Raw genomic sequence first — 20,998 nt, 5'->3', positions numbered from 1 at the left:
ACAGCCACGTGCACCGACCTAGCATCCAGAATCTTCCACATTTTTCTTCTGCCGAATAGTCTTATTTTAATGCCTTATAATTGTTTGCAAATTTATTTCCATCATCCACCAACACCCACAATGAATGGATAGAAAGAGAGAAAGAAAAGTCTTGTTGTGGGGGGGGGGGGGGCTTTTATTCATAATTGCATCCGGTTGTTCCTAGTTTCATTTTAAGAATCAAGACTCCGTCCTATCAAAAAGAGAGATGAAAGAACAATTGAAAAAATAGTAATGAAGACATGAATGAAAAGATAGACTTAGGAAGGGGCTAGATATATTTTGAAAATATTTGTGGACTGGTATTGAGACTACTCATACTAATTTAAAAGAGTCACTTCTGATGGATATGAGTTAAAGGTCAAATGTGAATCTGATAACAAGTTGAACTGGGGGGGGGCGGGGTTATCAATCATCACCTTGACTTTTTCTTCAATATTACGATATTCGCCTGAATTTGAAAGTAGAAACAACACTTTCATATCAGTGACAAAATAAAAACACAATATCCATCTTCTTTCGTATCACAGAACACCTGTTTTTGTTTTAATTAATATAATCTCCTCACTGCAGTGACACACGTTGCATTTTACAGAAGTAATTATTTTTGTTTTCCACTTAACCTTTTGTTTACACCATTCTCAATCAATTGATCATTCGTTAAAGAAAGCCGGGGTATGGTTACATGATTGTCAACAGTAACGATAATAATTATGAACGATAATCAAGTGAAAAAGGATAACAACATCATGCATCTACGTTACACTTTGCTAAGTAGAATGTTTAGAAATAATACACGAAGAATTAAGATCATATGGAAAAAAAACTATATGTAGAGTTCTATGCTGACCTTTATCGCCCTGGATTTCACATTTCTGCTCGAAGGCATTACGTCATCTTTACATGATATAAAATTGAAGAAAAAAAAATACATCCGCGCAACATAAATAACTTAAGAACATAATCAAAACATATTCAGAAACAATTTACAATCTTTTTTTCCCTCTGAAATTAAACTGAATGAATACACTACAAATAAACAATCTTGGAAACGAGCAAAAAAATATTTTCCCAGATGCCTGGTGAAACGATATAAGTAACATTTAAAAATCAAAAGAAAAATCAAAGTACAAAACCAATAGCCAATTTCAGCAAATGAAAAGGAACACAAAATATAAAATATACAATAAATCTAAAAATAATTCAAACGATATTTTCCACATAAAGAAAAGTATAAACAGAAATGTAACATGATAAATACAAACGTTCTTAAGTAGCATAATATATTTCTTAAGTTAGTACAGGTACCTTCACATAACTACTCTGCCCCGGCACAACGCTCGCTTGATATATTTCTCCATTTACTAACCAATAGACCTGTTTGCTAATTGTTTGCATACCTTTTGAACAAAAAACGCTCTTGACAACTAAAAAGCTTGCCAGAGGCTTTCCCGGCATAACAACTAATGTATGCAAAATGAATTCCATCAATAGAGATTTCATTATTTATAGTAGGTAAATGAAATAGTCAGTAACCATTGAATCTTGATATAAACATCAATAAATTGCAATATATTAGTAAACAGATCTATTTTGATACATTTTTGTTTTAGTGCACATGGGAATCTTGTAGCCCTTCACTGCTATAGTTGACTTTGAATTAAATATGTATATCTTCAATGCTCCTCTTAAGTGACTCATCTTTAAGAACATTCGGAATGGAAATGTTTGTAAACCTCAAGAGAGGGTCCTTAATTTGAATATTACCTCTGTATCATGTATTTTGATATCTGATTTGGCTGTGCGTAATTACAGCAGGTCCAAAGTTTAAAGGAAATAATGCAAAAGAAGTTAGTTCAATTATTTATTTTAATTCTTTTTCTTCTCCCGTTCACGATATTTTATTTTTTAAAACAACAACGTGTCTGTTTGTCGAGAAACCAAAACAAAAACAGTGTAACATACCAGAATTAGGATAACATATTAATAAGGTAAATAAGATGAATAGATAACAAGTCAAGTTTAAAACACAAGCGCATGCGCAATAACCTTTGTACCTTTTATGCAAATCACTGTACAAAACATATCTTGCCAAGCTGTAAGAACAGAAACGACTTTTAAGACTTCTTCTTCCATCCAAACCTCACACAGTGCTTTGCTTCTTCATATCAGCTTATATCTCTCTTCCAAATCTCGCTACGACTTTATTTACAAGTAGTTTAGTTACCATAGTAACATAGTATAATTTTATCTCGCTTTCTGTGATAATAATTTGATGATACTCGAACATTACTGTCTGCTATGTCTAACCCTAGAGGACATACACTACAATTGAATTTTAAATATACCTTAATTGTATACATATGATTATACAAGTGATCTCTCTATTTTCAATACTAAGAAATGTATGAATGACACCGAAAATACTCAATAAAGTTGGTCCATTTCCTTTTATAAACACTGTATGAAATGAACATACTGGATAATGATTAACTCCGAAAACAAAACCAACAACGATAAGCACTTCAATTCCAAAAAGAATGAATGATTGTCCTCGATGATTGTTCAAATGCTTTTGAAAGACGCGACATTTACATAATTGATTAATGATCCAACGTAATGCACCGGCGACCAATGCTTCCTCTGATCTACTTCGCCGTAGATGAAGGGTTATAAAGGGCATGAATTATAATGGGTATGGGGTAACAGAAATTGACCACGGAGAAACTTGTCGGTGGATGAGCAGAAGAGTCTTTCGCCTCCTGCTGCGCATGCGTAATAAATAGATGTAACCAGTTCACACGCTAGCATAATGACAGAGAAAAGGAGCAATTCAAATCTTACAGGTTACTAGTAGTACAAATGTTTAGCCGATGAATAATGTTTCGATAATCGTCAGCAATTTTTCTACCTTTTTTCTTCCGACAAATTTCCATCAAAAAAATAATCGTAGCCAAGATGTTCTTACATTTTTTTAATAATTATCTAAAAAGTTCAATTTTACTCATTACTTCACGACTACTTTCAAACCATTACATGAACTCTCCAATACATTTCTTTTTTAAATCATAAATAATCTGGGGTTAGATTTCTGAGTCAGTTGGGACAAAACGTTAAATATAGTTTAATTTTCCTCATACACAATATTAAAACATCATCGGGAAAAATCAGGTCCGAAAACGGATTTGTTCAGAGGTAAGTTTTTTTTTCGAACAAACATATCTTTCTTATCTTGCTTAACATGACAAATGGTATATAGTGTCAAAATAAAAATAAATGTTACATTCAATAGAAAGAGTAAAATCTTTAACGTATTACAATAATACAAGCATGATTTCCGTATATAAAATGTTAACGGTAATAAATGGTGTACTTCCCAAATATGATAAAGGGTTATCATGGAGTATCATGATTGAAACTAAATATAAACTTCAAACACATCATATGATATCTTTCTTATTGAATAACCCTACAAAGCACTCATCATAATTATGAAATACATGTACCATGAATATTGCACTTCATCGCTAACTATAAATCCCAATAAACATTCAACTCTGACTTAATGTATGACCTTTATGACCTCTGACACTTGACCTCTGCTGAGTACATAACAAACTTAAATAAAAGGCGATAATACAATATGACATATAAATATATGAATTTCCAAAATCCTCAGAACATTAAATAACAAGTGTTTATTAAACCTATTTACACTGGATAAATATATTTGATTATATAATTTTGTTCGTTTCGCATAGTTACTCAATACGCCATAGGCCTAAATAGCATAACTTAAAGTCACAGCAAAATAAAGTAATAGTTCGACTATTATCATTTCAAAAGCACATCGTATGTACAATAATCTTAAAACAGATAACTTCGTTTTGTCTTATCATCCAACTCAACATAGACATTGCTGTCTCATCTCTTGAAGTCGCTTTTACTTACTGTATAACAAACTCATACACAATCACTTCGACATTCAAATTATTACTGTTACAACTCACTATTTAAACAACAGATAGTTATCGAAAAAAAAGCATTGGTAGAACATTTCTGGAATAAAGAATGACATATTTGCATATTTCTGACGATGGCTTTCTTCTAAACCAAAACGATAGTCATGATTAAAATGTATTCAAATCTTCCCTATGAACTTTCACAATCTTTTCCACTTCACATTGCAATATTTTTATTTCACGCAGGTTTATCACAATTATACATAGAATATTTCTCACACTATTCAAATTTAAGCTGCTATCCACATCTTATTCTAAATATGTATATCACCGACGTCAAACTCTTTAAACACGTATGAATATACTATTATACATTTGTCTTCTCTACTTACTTCTTTGAATAATAATTAACATGATTATAAACAGAAAAATGATCTTAAAATATTATGCACATAGATATACCACATTTTAATATTACAATATACAATGTCCTGTGATTAAAAGCTAACACTTAAAAGAACGAAAAATGAAAAAGAAAAGAAAACCGAACAAAAACGTGCTAAAAGTGCGTAATCAAAAAGGCATTCCATTGCATACAATATACACCGCACAGATTATAAAACACAACAAACTGGTCATCAATTATTCCTAAACTCACGATGTCCACGATGTGTTCAAAAAGGTTAAACATGCGTCTATATACAAACATTAAAGAGTAATAGAGTATCATCACGCATTAGGTATAAAATGTCTGATCTATTGCATGTACACTAATAACGACTCTCTTGTTAGTATCTCCACAGATAACGATGGTTATTCAATATAACTTCCAGGAAACATACATTCCAAACGAGTAATGATTTCGCCAGAAACGATGACGTCCTTCATAACTGTTGTTATTCTTTCTCAGAACATCACATTAATTTGAATCAAGAGGGACTGGACGTCGTCTGTCCAATCATCTTGCAGAATTTGACCCAATAAGTTTACAACTAAAATCAGTTTTCATGTATCGATGTACCGCCCTTCACGTCATTTACGGGTTAGTTGTCTGCAGATTAAGACAAGTCATGCAGTCGAGCATTCATGTCGTCGCGACGCGTCTAAGTTGTACAAACGTTCCGCCGTATGTTCATAGTCTTCATCAAAGTCGACATCAAAAATAATATCCTCATCCTCATAATTGTCACCATCGACATCGTATAGATTCATTGATGCATCAAATGTCATGCACACTCTTCCTATCAATATTATTGTGAAGGCTTAACTTTAGAAGTCCAGCTGCTGTGGTCGTTGAATTTTTAGTGCTTTGCGGCGTTGCCGTTCGGTATGCCGCCGTCGCTGTGGCTGCTCATATCCTTCCTACAAATCAGATCAGCCAAATAGAAATAATGTTAGATTCTTCGACATGATATAATCGTTTTTATATACATAGGATGGCTGGATGCAGTAGGTTAGGGTCAGGTACAAAATGACTCAAAATATCTTCATATATTTTGCCATATTGAGAGACCACTACTCACATTTTAGAAAGAAAAAATCACCCCAAAGAGAAAAAGATCCTTCATGAATTATATCTGTTTACCCTTTCAATAATAATAATAATAATAATAATAATGATAATAATAATCTTTTAAAGTCCACTCCAAAAAGAATACTTCTATTTTAAATTTTAAATAAATGACCTATGCCTGCTCATCTGTAGATTGTATAACGAGCTGGTTAATGAGGCATCGACTATCAGTATATGATACAATAATCTCAAAACAACTACCGGTACGCTTCAGGCTCGATAAGTCTTAAAGGTAAAGACCAGTTCTGGTCATGCGATTGCATTGTGAAAGAAACGTTGTGGAATCGATCAGAAAAGGTTGATCATCTAGCATCTAGCATCTGCAAGGTTCTGGAATCATCAAAATAATAAGAAATTTGGCCCATTCTTCGTAAAGTTACAAGCACTATACACAGAAAGATGTATATGGGACTACCCTATATCTCTCACAGACCATGAGAGAAACAAATTTACCAAATATATGAACTAGTATGCGGTTTCCCGGCAAATTTTTTATCATCATGTATTAGTCAAAACATATTCTTTCACATGATTGGTAATGAGAGCTTCCATTTCATTTTTTGAAATTGCGGCGTTTCCAATACTGGTCTTTACCTTTAAACGTTTGACGAGTATAAGAAAATAAACGTTTACCCATCCAGCACAATGTTATTGTGTTTAACCTTATCGAAACATCAATGAATTGAATATGACATACGATTATATCAAATAGTACAAACATGAAAGTGTATTGCAGTGCTTAATTTGATATGAACAATTATATGTGCAGCTAAAGCTCTTTAACAAACACGGTTGCCGATTCCTATTTCACGACGTATGTGGGCGAAGGATTTAAAATGAGAGTAAAAAAAACAGGATTTTTCAATTTCTGTAATTAGCCATTTCCACGTTTATACGAAAACTTTTGATGACATTTGCGATCGTCAAACTGCTCGTAAGCAGGAGAGGAAATGGTTAAATCAAAAATGTTTTTAGCATGACATAAAAAGCTCTCCTGTAGAAAATTGAGCTCAACCTCTATCCTATTAGCTTTTCAGAAAAAACTTTTCCACCTCGACATGAAAACGGGATCGGCAAGCCTCGCTTATATATTTAATTTATTATTATTCACTGTTATACAATAATTCATGGACGTGTCATCGGTTTGTGTTTTATATCAGTGGCGGATCCGGGGGTGGCAGGGGCTGGAGTACAACTCTTAAAATTCTCCAACCCATCCTCCAAAATGAGAGGCTATACAAATTTGGGGTACCTTTTTTTTTGTAATTAAAAAATCCTCTGACATTTGGAGTTTCAATTGCTTACGAGTTCGATTGGAAGACACATTTTCCTTTATTTATGATGTGTACTTAATCGGATAGTGCCGTGGGAAGGGGTAGGGGAGGGGGCACGTGCCCCTGGATCCACCAATGATTTTGTGGTGCTAGTGCAGTTTTCATAACATAAAAAAATGAAGTATCAACATTAAAAATGGGATATTAATGAAATGGAAGCGTGCACATGAGATCTGAACTCACATCTGACAAGTAAATACGACACTTTTGGACTATAAACAATGCAAGTATTTAAATAAAAAATTTAATTCAACAAACGTCCGATAATAAATTATATTCCCTTAATTCGGGTATAATAAATAAAAATATGAAATTGAGTGCGCGCCGTCTCAACACTAGAATTTAGAAAGATAATGACCTTTTTTTCGCAGAGAATTTCAATAAATTTAACCTGAACTCCACTTTTTTTTTTTAAATTAGTATTGTTTTTCAAGACTTTTGACAAATGGAAATTTTTGTTCGAAACATTTTGGCGACATGACATAATTTCCAAACTTCCTAAAGTAATTTTGAAATGTTTTGGGGCCAATTTGTGATTTCCCAAATGACCAACGCCTCACTTTCTCCCTTAAGTTACTCTCTGTTCTCAAAGAATAGGAAGCTTTAAATAATTTATTGACTCACCTGGGTGTGTCGTCTGCTTCGGCCATCTTCCTGAGATTGGTGAGATCTTCTTCAGACATAAGCACGGTAGCCGTGATCGATCTCCTCGTCGTTCTCCTCCCCTTCGGTGAGTCGCTATTAGGTGCCTTCAATCCGCCATTATCCTTTCGACAAAAATCACGACGTCCAGTCCTCTTTAATTCTCAAAATCTCTCTTTTTTACACTTAAAAATACTGCTGGCGTATCATAAATATTACACTGAACATTATACGATCAACAGGACTTTGATACAACGTTTTTGAGATTTGTGAAATCATGATCTTTGAAGACAAAAGCAAGATGAGAAATAGACAATCTGTATAATTATAGATGAGTACTTTCATTGTTTTAGTTGAAGTGTTGCTTAAAAGGCATGCTATAGCGATGGCGTGTATGCTCCGTGCTTTGCAGTGAGAAAGAAGTCGTGAGTTTAACATGAGAATGTTGAATAGCAGATGGAATAAGTACAAATAAATATTTCGAGAGAAACTGTAGAGACGATTGAGATAAGCAAGTGATCATTACTACGTATACATGCAATAGATCGTTGACATTTTTAAAAAGAAATATTCTTTGTGTATAGCTGCGTACACTAGCCACCAGACAATTATCGATTTAAAATGCAGGTTCATAAATACCTCTTTGTAGCAAGAACTTATAGAGAGACTAGACGAATATATGCGGGCATGCTAAGAATTGGTTGTTTACAAAATGAAATGAAGGTAAGAAAGAAAAATGAAAATTATATTTCAATGCAAAGAAGTTGAATAGATGCAATAAAAATATTTACATAGTTGTTTTTAAGTCGTATATTATAGAGTACAATGCAGTAGAAAATTCGTCATATTAATACAACCAATGCATTCATATATTAATAATTCTACTATACAGCCAAGATGCAGTAATATCATATACATAGAGAGAAAACTACAGAAGTTTTGAATACATTAAATCAAGATGCAACATTCAGTCATACATTCAATGAACCGTGAAATTATTTCACACATCAAAAGACCCTAAAATTTCTAATCGAGTATTCAAAAATAACCATTTGAGTTCCTACTTTTTTACACCCAAAGATTTGATCTTTTCTAAATAAAATCCATTTAAATCTTGTTCTTCGTTAATACATTCATTAAAACCCTGATCAAACACCCTTTTCGAGTGAATTGGATTTGACAAGCGTATCTTTCATGTGGAGGAAGGCAAAGTTTACTGACCCCATTTTGATCAATTCTTATTCAATCAAACACCGTTCTCATTCCATCAATATTGTCCAATGTTTGGTCTTGTAATATACATTCAACTACGATGCGTTAATGGAAAATAAAAGAGAAATGGGAAAACCCTGCATGCTGCAATATGCAGTGTTGTGTGTAAACTGTAAAACGGATCTGCTCTGAAAACTGAATAGAAAATACAGAAACAAATTTTTTTAGATTAAAAAAATACATGCATTTTGTGAATCAATAATCATAACTTTTTTGTTGTCTTATATTAGTTTGTTTTTCTTTCAAATGACGATTTTAATGCAGTTCCATTGTACGACACACATTGTACATTAATTTGTTAATGTTAAATGTAATACATGATAAGTTACAAAAGAGCACAGGTATTTTTTACATACTTTCTTGTGAATTGAAATGAAATGAAAATCTTACATTTGTTGATAAAGAGAATATTTGACTGGTCAACAATTTTACAATCATGCAATGCTTATCATACTCTTGCTCAACATACATATCGTGCACAAAATAAACTTATTTGTCATTTTGTACTCTACTATTTTTACATTCTTTATCTAGTATAACATTATAATACAATGAATACAAATGACAATGTCTCTGGAAAACATGAAAATATTATATTCCTCTGCAAAAGCTTCCCTTTAAAAATTATCATTTAGATACAATCCATTTAACAACAGTTTAAGAAACTCCATCGAGTCCTCATTTTTCTTTCTGCCATATCAACAAATGTTACCATCTATATTTTTCACTAGCATTTGCAAGTTATTGCAACGTTGTATTTTGCAGCGTGAGTTTGGTGCATTGAGTTATGTCATTCGTTGGACGTGTGCTAATTTATTTTTGTACGTGTAAATAGCGACAATTTCTCATTCAGAACTAGTCAGAATAAGAGAGATTAACTATTGCTATAAATCACGGCTTGAGCATTAGCTTGTTTGGTTTACACCCATCCTTTCTATCCTGTGTCGGCTAAACATCTTCGTGAAATCAAGCACCAGTGCAGTTATCAAGATAAGCAAATCAAATTAATTCCATTTTAAAAAGTTTTGAACAATACCTATGTAGCAATCTTACTTTACAACCATGCTACCATTACAACGACAAACACCAAATAACAAAAGAAATATTCACAAAGTATGAACCAATTTAAACAAGTCATGTTTTGATCATGCAGAAAAGACGCGACAAAAAAAGTATAGGCATTCCTATTCCCGCGTTTTTTCTACACATCTTAATCATTGTCATTCCAAGCAAAAGAAAGATAGAAAAGAGTCTGTTTTGTCAAGGAGGATAGCTGATCGCTTGATCATCACTTTGTTCTTGCTCCTCCTACCTTATTCAAAGATCGGATATCATCGGAGCTCCGTGCGGAGATCGACCCGTTGCCGTTTTCGAATGGCTTGACTGCCGGAGTGAGCTTGTTGCTACTATCTGTGATGAGCACCTGTGCGCGGCGGGCTGCTCTCTCTATCTTTGTCTGTATCTCAGCTGTCCGGATCGTCACGCCGAAGATGTCTTCGTGGTACCGATTCGAATCCTTAGGAGGAGAGGATAAGAAACATGACATTCTTAGAGAGTGTGTGTCAGGATTTTCTTTGCATCCGTTGTAATAATATATAGCCCTGCTCATACTTGATAGTAATAAGTGTTAATTCGCATACATACATGTGCTGCTAAAATGTTTGTTATGAACTCAAGCTCGTAAAGAGGGAGAGTTGCAAAGCCCAAGTATAAATAATTGCGATTGATCTATATTGATTACAAAACCTGCTAATGTTAAAATGTGCATTGAATAAGCTTTGATTGATTTGAATAGATAAATACCTTTAAAGAAAGGACCACAAAGGTGTCTTTGCTCACATAGTTGGTACTTTTGATGCAGTTCTAGATCTACTATATAAATGAAACTACTAATCGCAAATTAATTTGTCTTTACTAATTTATTTAGAATGATTATGATCGGCTATTTATTTGATCGGTCATCGTTCTAGGTTACATTCCCATATTAAAAATGTTCATTATTCTAAATTTCTTGATGTGAATCACATTCCCTGTCTATATGCCTGTGAGATTTCTTGCATAAGCAGCATAAGGTTTCACAAGGAATGGACAGCAAACTTGAATCAGATAACTCATCAGACACAATGGAGAAGCTGTTCTCTCTTGAGAAAACTATATTCCTACCTTCATTTTGGCAACGAAATCATGAGCCTCGTCCTGAGACATCTTGCCCTGTTCGGCCAGGATGTGCTCGAGCCTGGATCCGACGTCGGCCGCCATCGAGACGTCTCCGCAGACGTAGAAATGACCTTCGTTCTTGCAGACGGTCTCGTAGAGCAACTTGCCGTTCGCCTGCATCATATCCTGCACGTACACCTGGACGATGATGACGACAAGAAGAATTTGAAACATTAATATAAATATGTTATTTTTCTTTGATGGCAATTAACAGAATTCTTTGTCAGTTTCGAGTTGATTGGACCGGTTTCTCATCACTGTATGTTCAAGTTTTCAAATACATGAGTCTACACCACTCGGGGTAAGCCGAATCATAGTCATGTGACCCTACGTGGTCAAGATAAAATCTTTGGGGGAGTAAAATTATTAAACACGAAAACATAGACAGTGGCTTATGACAAAATTGTGATCTAAGACAGGTATGTTAATATCATATACAAGAACGCTGCTTGTCAGATGCTCAGAGCAGACATTCAGGATCCACCATCTTCTTTGCATATTGAGCATCCAAACATACCTTCTTCTTGTTGGGTTCCCTGGAATACGCCGTCAGGTTGTTACTGATGGCCCTTTCCTTGGTCGCTATCGCCTTCTCATCTTGATAGATATCATCGACCTTTGACCCACGACAGCCGAAGATGAGTGTGATGTCACCGAGGATCTTACGACCGTCTTCCGCTTCCGGTTTGGTGAAGCGTAGCTCGATCTGTCGCTGTTGCCAGAAGCTTCTGAAAGGCGCGATGCCGGTGCCGGGTCCGACCATGATGAGAGGTTGGTCTCGTTTCTCAGGCATATGGAATGTTGGTGCACTAGGTAAAGCAGGAAACACACACTTGTTATTACCTGTAACATTATGAATTACTAGCTTCTAGGTCACTGGAACGTGATGCTGACGTTTGTGTTTTTTAATATTTTGCGACACGTATGGAGCTGTCTATTAATAAGTTAAACTGATCGTATTTATGAAACTGAGTGAGATCAACATCGCTCTCAGTTGTCACCTCTATACAAGGGTCACCTGTCTATAGTGGTCAGCTGCATTATCTCTACCTCCAGCAAGGAATGTATGTTGCAGAACCTAACTAGAAAGGTGACCCGTCTGCAGTGACCATTTGGCTGTGTTCCTATGGCGAAATGACGTAATAGACAGGTTAAGTTTTAACATCCATCTGATCCTTCATCTTCAAGCTCATACACGTCTTCTTCCTATCTCGTATCATGATCACAATAATTTGATCACTATATTATCATCAATAGTTTGACTTACTGTCTGATGAAGCATGGCATAGGCTTCTTCAGATCCAGCTCGTTCATCCATGATGAACACACACCGCGATGGATAGGACCTTTCTTGCCTGCATTCACAAAGAAAAAAAGTTTAAATTTTTGCCATAATTGATACTATATTTCTGTTACTTGCGTATATTTCAAATCATTTTTATTGCTGAGATCACATCAGTTTTCATAATCCTCTACAATTTGGATCAATAAGTAGTTTCATTTTGTTTCGTGTTCAACCGTGGATCATGTATATCTTTTCTAGCAACAACTGCAACAGAAATGACCAAGGTCCTGTATCATACTTGTTGCGAAAAACTTCTGCCAACATTCCATAACAAATCATCTCAAAACCAATCAAACTGAATTATTTTCGTAGCTTGTATCAGTTATCCTAACTTGTTTTTGATAGTTTTGTTTCGTGAAACAAGGTCCACGACTGTGACAACAACCCCCATTCACCCCGTACCTCTGACTCTGTACTCGACCACGGCGACGGTTGCATGAATATCTCCTGGGAACATCTTGGGACTTGATGAGATGGAGTAGTATCGTGGTTTTAGGATGGCCAGCTCGGTCAGTAGGAAGCTAGGACTGATCTTGACCGAGGGGAATTGCTCGAACACCTCGGGAAGGTTCGGGCTATGCTCGTACTTCCATACCTCGTAGTTGCTGCCGCCCTGCACATGAAGGAAAGAAAGATGTTTTTATTTCAATTTAACACTCATATAGTGTTAAAGCACAAGAGTGGGAATCCACTCATTTAGGAGTCATGTTGGATAATTATGTATAACTTAGTTTTTTAGTTGAATCCCCTCCACATTATGGTTGAATCCACTTTAGGGTTGATTTTACGATTTGCGCGTCGCTTTCCACTCCAAAACGATGCAAATAGAAACCATGTTCGGATTATGTATTGCGTCATTGTAATGTTCATACAATCATGTTATGCACATTTAAGGCTAAATACATTGCGACAATTTTGGAAAACAAAAGGATAATTATAAGAAGAGAAAATCTGTTCACCTTCCCGAGGACAGCTAGAGCATTTTCCTCATCCTTATCAGTAGCTTGAGTTGATAGAAGACGAAGGAAGTCTGGTGTTGGGGGTATGGTGATATCCAGGTAGTTTGTGAGAGCTTCTCGGATGGAGCCTTTCGGGAGGCGTTCAGTGTCGTGCCATGCCTTGATCACACCTGCAGGAAGAAGAGGAAGAGGTTATCAGACGGAAAAGTTGACGAAATAGAAATGCATTGCCCGCTGCACAAACTATGCGTCACTTCGATTGCGTCATTTCGATTACGCTATTACCAACGCTCATCAAACCCTGCATTACGTCAGTGATTCTCAACGCAATGTTGGCATGTTTGTTTTGCATTCACTTTTAGTACGATGTAACTCTTAAACTTCGCGCCCAAGATCGCACTATAGTTCTTGACGGAGTCTCCCGCAACATGATGCGCATGGTATGGTGTTCAGCGGGCATTATAGGTATAGACCAGTTTTCGAAACGCCCCTCTCTCAAAAAATGAAATGGAAGTTCTTATTACCAATCATGTGAACAATTATGTTTTAACTAAATACGTGATGATACAAATTTTGCCGGGAAATCGCCTGCAAATTAATATATTTGTTAAATTATCATATTGATCCGGCCTGGATATCGCGAATGCAATTCAACATCGAACATTTGGGCATATATTTCTGCTTTTTGCGAATTTAGGTTGAAGTATTGCCATCTAAACCTCTGAAGGCAATATTTAAACAATATTGAATGAATATTTTGCACCCAAATCCCTTGAACCGCAATCTTACCACCACCGGTCTTTACCTTTAAGCAAAATGTATTGAGTCTTTTCTTATATATACAAAGTTGTCATTGATGCGTTTCAATACCAAGTTCTTCAATCAATCGAAAACTTACGATATCTTGTATAGTTGCGATTAATATCATTGTATTTGATGCAAATCCATTGTACCTTTGTTCTGTTTTCATAACATGTACAGATCTTTTATTGCATTGCGGCTAATAGTTGGTACTATAAAGCTGTTTTACATTCCTATTAACTTAAACAAGGGCTTCAGTAATTCTTAGAAATTATAATAGGTTTCTAATTCATATTGAAATATTGGTGATATTGGCGAATACATGTTGATTTCAAAGTTGACAAATGTATTTGTGCAGAATGTGTATTATGTGTTAGTGCGATTGATGTAGTTATGTGGGTTTTAGTTGCGTGTATATACTTCAAAGTGCGGTTATGAGTGTAACATTATGTTGTGTCTGTATAAATTTGTGTAGATGGAAATATCTAATCCATTATATATATTTTTAAAGGCTTAATGTTTAGTCTTAGCAAGAGGATAATTGCGAACCATTCGTTGATCACAGAGTAAGTTTCATAATAATAATAATAATGACAAATTAATTGTAGAGCACTTCTGACAAAAATATCACTCATAGCGCTAAAATAAGTTAGGTATACAAACACAATTTTAAGCTATTACACAGGAATTATTTACTGATCATTTCGGTTTATCACCCCCAACATGTGACTATATATATATTATGACCAACAACTAACACATATACCAATCTGAACAAACCACATGAGACCTGCTTGAGCAAATATTGTTAAGAAAATATTTAATTGTTATTTTGATGTTAGATATTCTATGAATCGATATAAATCTGGAAATTGTGTATGAATACACATCACATCTCAAAACATTTATGAATATTAAACATTATAATTTGTAGTAGAAGTAGTATTAGAAGACTTTATTGGATAGCTCGTTTAGCAAACGGCTAATCTGCCACAAGAACCATTTTGTTAAAACCCCATAAATCCCGCAAACAATGCCTAAACGGTGACCGTTGATCTACCATGGTCCCCTTTTTCTTATGTTAATAAAATATTGAGATCTGATTTGATGAGATAACCACCTGTCAGTGACCATGCAGGGAGGTCTAAGGATTCTAATCCCTCCTGGCCAAACTAGTACAGATAGGCTTAAAACTTGTTAACAATCACATAACTTAAACAGTTTAAGCTTTGAATTCGTCACTCTTGGTCTCGTGGCAACTCTGACTTTAATTTCACAATAAAACACCAATGAATGAATGAATTAATTAATGGAAATTTGACAATATGGATATGAATGGAATATATTTTATGAGCGAAATGAAATGGAATATTTAATTCTGCTCTCTTTACTTACCGTCTTCCACTTCTTCATCGAAAAACATCCCTGTATCGTGCAATATTTAAAATTTAAACAACACCTACTTCTTTACTAACTGATACACGACTAGCACGAATACACATAAACAAAGCGTCAGTATGTATTATTTGCGTTTAACACTATTAGCAATGGGAATACGTACAACAGATACAGAAGAAATTAAGACCTTGAAGCTTTTTCATTAATATAAGTTACAATATGATTTTTGTTTCTCTTATTCAAATGATTAGTTGGTGATAATCAACTTTAAAATGGTTTGAATGGTGGTTTCTATTTTGTAGATGTTGTTTTTTAATTGACAAAAATGTTGCTTTGCATCATGCATAATTATTCCGAAAATCATCGGAAAGTATTGGAAAATGTTTCTTTCTTTTCCCGGTGCAAATTAATCAGGTAAATATTATAATTGTGTTTAATATAGATGGTTTATCGAATTCCATCAAAGGACATTTTACAACGTCAATTTTTATTCACTTTTATATGCATCCTAACACTCTAAAATGTAGTGACTAGGGATGTTAAATGTCTGCTAAAATGTGTAAGTTCGGTGTAAACGGAATATGTTTTGCATGTTTGTTACTTGTTATTTTTTTATTGCACTCTTATCATGATTATAATGCAATAAATATAATTATTAATCCACACGCTAAGAATTCTATGTGATATTCTATACACACGGATTTTCTTGCATTCTAATAATTAATTCAAATAAAGCGCTAATGTAAGTTAGTATCTGCTTTTCTAATTATGCACTCATTTGTGTTAAAATCATGACATGGAATAAAAACAACGACAACAACAAAACAAAACAAAACGAAACATTTTTTGTAGAATAAGTATCTAAAGGGCGCGGAACATTTCTACTAAACCAATTTACAACAATGAAGCATCACACAAATTGCTCTATTTATTTGAGGAGGGGTTAAGACATGCAAAAGGTAGTATGCAATACAAACATTATAAAGCCTTTTCCATTTCCTAGCCAAAACAGAACACAAACATAATTGTGAGGTTTATGTAACATTAATCATAAAAAGGCGATGAGGCAATTGCGGTAAGAGGGGGAGGGAGGGGGGGGGGGCTGGGAGGGGTCCACCTTTAGTTGGTTAACGAAATGTTAAAGATGCTTTAGAGTACACTTGTTTTGCAGCAAACGTGTTATGACAATTAGATTTCAGGGAGAGTTACGCAGGTTAGGCAAAAAGAGTGATTGATACTTCAGTCACACCGTCAAACCAACTTAACACCGACTCTAACCTTTTGATTCTTAGCCGTTCTTGGTAATGAATTTAAAGTAGTCACCCGAAGAAAATTCACGCCAACTGCTATTAAATTATGGAAAAATTATATATGGATGGAAAGATTTTCTCTTGAAAAACACGAATGATTTGCTGAAAAATCATATGGAAAAGCGTAAAATGCCATTGTATGGCTAGCTGGGTCTCGAATGTGACGTCACGAATCTTGACACTCTATGGAGGACGAAGGCAGAAAATCTGGATCTGGAGAAAACATCTTTTGAAGAGGAAAGTTGTTATAATTGATTAGTAAGGCTTCCCCTTCGAAATGATATGCATTTTGCATCAATTCAAAATGCTTTAGATTCTTCGGGTGACTACTTTAAGTTTGGTCTTATTGTCGGTCTGATGTCAGAATTGTCTGTATGATTGTAGGGAGACGTTTTTAGATTAAAGATAAGTTTTAACACCAAAAGAGCCACCCTCTTAGGGCTTCGTGGGATGAGTTTGGAGGAGGAGGAGGAGGAGGAAGAGGAGGAGGAGGAGGAAGAGGAGGAGGACGAGGAGATAGGGGCCGGAGACGTGACAGAAAAACTATGATCAACATTTTATCCACCTACCGAGTGCGGTCTGTTTCTGCATTTGGAACTCGACCTTGATCACAGTGTCCATGGAGTACTCGCATTCAATGTACTTGAGAACACGGTCCACGAGGTCCTTGCTGTTAGCGGGACAGATCGCCACGTGATCGCCGGGTTCGTAGAGGAGCTCTGAGGCACCCTGGGTGTCAAGTCGCACGAAGATCGTGGATCGTCTGTTGTGAAAACACATGAAGAGGATGCTTAAAGGTCGAACCGAAATGAGGTATAATGACATGAAAGTCACTGCACACCTTTATACCTATTGAAAGTGGGAAAAAGCTTAAACTAAGGGTGGAAACTGTTTTTGAATAAATGAACTTGAACTTGAACTTGAATCGTTCACAATTTATCGTGTGGTATTACTCGGTATGACTCTTTATCTGCATATGGTGTCTCACTATGTTACACAGTGTGTCTATGTGTTCTCTCCGATAGGAAGGCCAATACATATAACAAAACACATCAAGACTTACACAGGCTTTTAACAACAATTTTTGTTGGTGTTTTTTAAAAGAAAGAAAGGGTACTCACTCTGAGTGTTTTGCCTGAAGCTCCAGGCGTTCGGTGAGGAGACACGGCAGGACATTCTTTCCATGTAGTGTTGATAGTCCTGACATAAGTTCGTCACTCTTGAGGGCGGTTTCTTCCCCGATAGATACGCGGAACCTCTGGGTGTTCCAACTGTTCTCGTTCTTGTTGAGGGCTTCACTGGCTGCATTGAGGTTCACGTCATCCTTGATACAGAACACCTCGCAACCCGCCTGGAAAGTGGAAACAAATATCAGGAATTGACAGTAACTGATTTGGCAGTGCTTTCGAGTAAGTTTGGGTGGCTACTACCCCTTAAAGTGATGATTATCACCTTTGAACAACAACCTGCGTTTAATAAACAAGCCTAAGGACACATCTCCATATAGGACAAAAACTGGCCGGACAACCACCTCTTTTGGACAAAAACCATTTCCTTATGACAACAACCTTAGACAAAAGAATATTACTCACTGAACCAATTACTTGTACTCCTTAAGAAAACTCCCTCATAATTAGGACTACTCCTGGATTTTTACAAGTATACTCTGACGATTACCACATTAGAAATAATTTTAGGGTAATTTGTCTGTGGATGAATTTTCAAGGGGTTGGTCTTTAGGCAGTAATGATGCACGTCTATTTTCGATTACGCTTATGCCGGTTCTGGTAGGGTACTCAATGGTCTGGTCTGAAGAGACCCTGAAGACATACCTTGAAGACTTCCTTGGCCCATCTCCTGAAGGCATCTTCTTGACCTCCTAGCTCATCACCCTCACCCATAGGGTTGATCCTCTCACCACCAAGGTTACTGATCAGTTGATCCACCGTGCGAGCGTACGCACAGAAGTGTGGGTAAGCGCGGGATCCAAGCCCGAACACTGAGAACCTGTAGAGGGACACCAAAAATAAGAGCCATTCAAACACATCCAAATCAGTTTAAGTAGAGCCAAAGTTGTAGTTGTCTCATCAAAAATGCGCTAGATGGGAAATTGAAAATTACCGCACCTTCAGATCACGTTTTGTATAGGAAAGACTGAAATTGAAGATATTTACTTATACATGTACCTCAAGTTGAAAATTTAAATTAAAATCTGAATGATGAGGGGGGGGGGGGGCAGCAGCTGTTTAGTATCTTCTTAATATTTATCTCTAATAAAAATGTCGAAATTGATGTTTAGAGTTTTGATACCTAAAATCTAAAATAATAAAAACAAACAAAGGAAACAACTTAAGTTTAATATCTGAGGGATGCTCACCTGACGTTTGCAAGTATTCCAGAGCTCTCATCCAGTTTTGCCATGGAGCTGGCTCGGTGTACCGGCTTGTTCGGTTTGTTGTCGAAGCGAATGGACCGAAGACTGGACGAAACAAAGGACGAGGTATAATCATTATTACAGTACTTTGTAGTATACTTATCAGGTTTATGGTGTTTGGAGAAATACTCTCATGACGTACCAATAATTAGTTCAAATTCATTTTGTCAGTTATTTCATTTTATTTGTACTTTTTTTAGCAGAGCTAGAATGATGATACCATTTAGAAATTGCTATTATGATATTCGAAGGTATTACAAATGAACAATTGTGTTGATAATCCCAATTTTTATTTAAAGCTTATCTGCCGTAGTTTATAGGAGGGATTAGACTGCCCTGCAAGGTCACTGGACTGGTGGTTATCTCATCAACTCAGCTCTCAGTTAACATAAGAAAAAGAGGATCATGGGGGACCAATGGTCACCGATTAGTCATTGTTTGTTATATAGAGGGCGCAAGTAGCTACAAGTAGTGCAGTGGGCCTTTAAATAGTTGCGGAAACGCTATAGTTCCCATTTTTATTTGGTTGTGTGGCTATTTTTTTTATTTTTGTAGCTTTTATGAAACATGTTGCATATTACTTCATAGAATTCTTGATAAAATAAATAGCATAAAAAACATTATAGTTAATGGATAGTTGGATTATAATCATGTTTGTTGATGTCATTAATGACATCGTGATAGTCCAACATCTTCACTGACTGCGTAGTTAACTAATTCAATAATACAACTATGATCAAATTATGAAGCAAATTTTTGAAGCAAGTCTGGATATTAAGCAGAATGAAAAATTGCCACAAAGCAGTACTGGTGAAGAGGACTCGGCAACTAGAGACCATTGCGAAGAAAAGGTCTATCATAAAGAGGTCACAAGAGAGACATACACAGCCCAATAAAAGAGATTAAAATAAAGAAATCTCAGAGGCTTTACATAAAACACCAAACATTCAATCAATTTGTCAAAATTGTGGTCCCATTCTTCTTGTATTCATTATTATTTTTTCATTTATAAGGCAATATCACAAACCGCTAGAAAAGGAAACGAATAAGTTTATATATCGCCCCAATCAGTCTGAAATATCTGTGACACAAGGTTTGTAAATTATTATTAGTTATCCCCGAAACCACTTTGTACGTACAATGTATGTACCAAAGTTATAACACCCACTCACATACAGTGTACAAACAGTCAGATGCAAAGTGGAAAAAAAAAGCAAAGTAAAATATTTCAGCTTTAATATAAGAAGTGATAAGTTAGAGGCTTGTAATGTTATTTTAAGTTTATATTAATGATCTAGTTTGATCAGTAATTACAATATCTCGTAAAAAAGGTTAGTGAAAAAGCAGCGAGAGTGGCAAATGATATAAACACAAAAGTTCATAAGCTTGCAAAGGTGAAGCGAGAAGTGCAAGGATTGTACAATTAATGGACTTTTTAGAATGATATCAAACATTTGACACTTCTTTTTAACATTTGAATGATTGTTTTAATGATCTATAGCCAATAATGTCAGACAACTTTATTGAGTAAAGGATTATTAATTCCATCAACACCAACTAAGATCTAAGAAAGTATATCAATTTATTAATGGTCTTGTAAGACACAAATGGACCTCTTTTCTCAAATGGTATTAAAGGCTGAGCACAACTTTTGCAAGCGTTAGTATAAATCAAGATAGAAAGGCAGAATTAGCAGACCCTGAACCATCCCG

The 20,998-nt window shown here is 35.4% G+C and overlaps 1 protein-coding gene across 3 annotated transcripts in view; it reads right to left on the bottom strand.

The window, feature by feature from the left end:
• Positions 1–556: 556 nt before the first annotated feature.
• LOC100888109 (nitric oxide synthase, brain) overlaps positions 557–20,998 on the bottom strand; it is a 73,413-nt gene continuing 52,971 nt past the window's right edge. For 2 of the 3 annotated variants that reach the window (XM_030991451.1, XM_030991453.1), the window contains 13 exons: positions 19,230–19,331; positions 18,685–18,859; positions 17,974–18,203; positions 17,422–17,615; positions 15,540–15,569; positions 13,344–13,513; positions 12,787–12,997; positions 12,307–12,394; positions 11,557–11,848; positions 10,986–11,177; positions 10,135–10,338; positions 7,533–7,675; positions 557–5,363 (listed from right to left, as the gene is read on the bottom strand). In XM_030991451.1, coding sequence (XP_030847311.1) covers positions 5,303–5,363; positions 7,533–7,675; positions 10,135–10,338; positions 10,986–11,177; positions 11,557–11,848; positions 12,307–12,394; positions 12,787–12,997; positions 13,344–13,513; positions 15,540–15,569; positions 17,422–17,615; positions 17,974–18,203; positions 18,685–18,859; positions 19,230–19,331 — 2,092 coding nt within the window. In that variant the 3' untranslated portion in view covers positions 557–5,302. The remainder of the gene's footprint in view (positions 5,364–7,532; positions 7,676–10,134; positions 10,339–10,985; positions 11,178–11,556; positions 11,849–12,306; positions 12,395–12,786; positions 12,998–13,343; positions 13,514–15,539; positions 15,570–17,421; positions 17,616–17,973; positions 18,204–18,684; positions 18,860–19,229; positions 19,332–20,998) is intronic. The other variant, XM_030991452.1, reaches the window with a different exon arrangement.

Source organism: Strongylocentrotus purpuratus, unplaced genomic scaffold (genome assembly GCF_000002235.5).
Source record: "Strongylocentrotus purpuratus isolate Spur 01 unplaced genomic scaffold, Spur_5.0 spur5_scaffold_2, whole genome shotgun sequence".
Lineage (NCBI taxonomy): Eukaryota > Metazoa > Echinodermata > Echinoidea > Camarodonta > Strongylocentrotidae > Strongylocentrotus > Strongylocentrotus purpuratus.
This window is presented reverse-complemented; position numbering and strand designations above follow the sequence as displayed.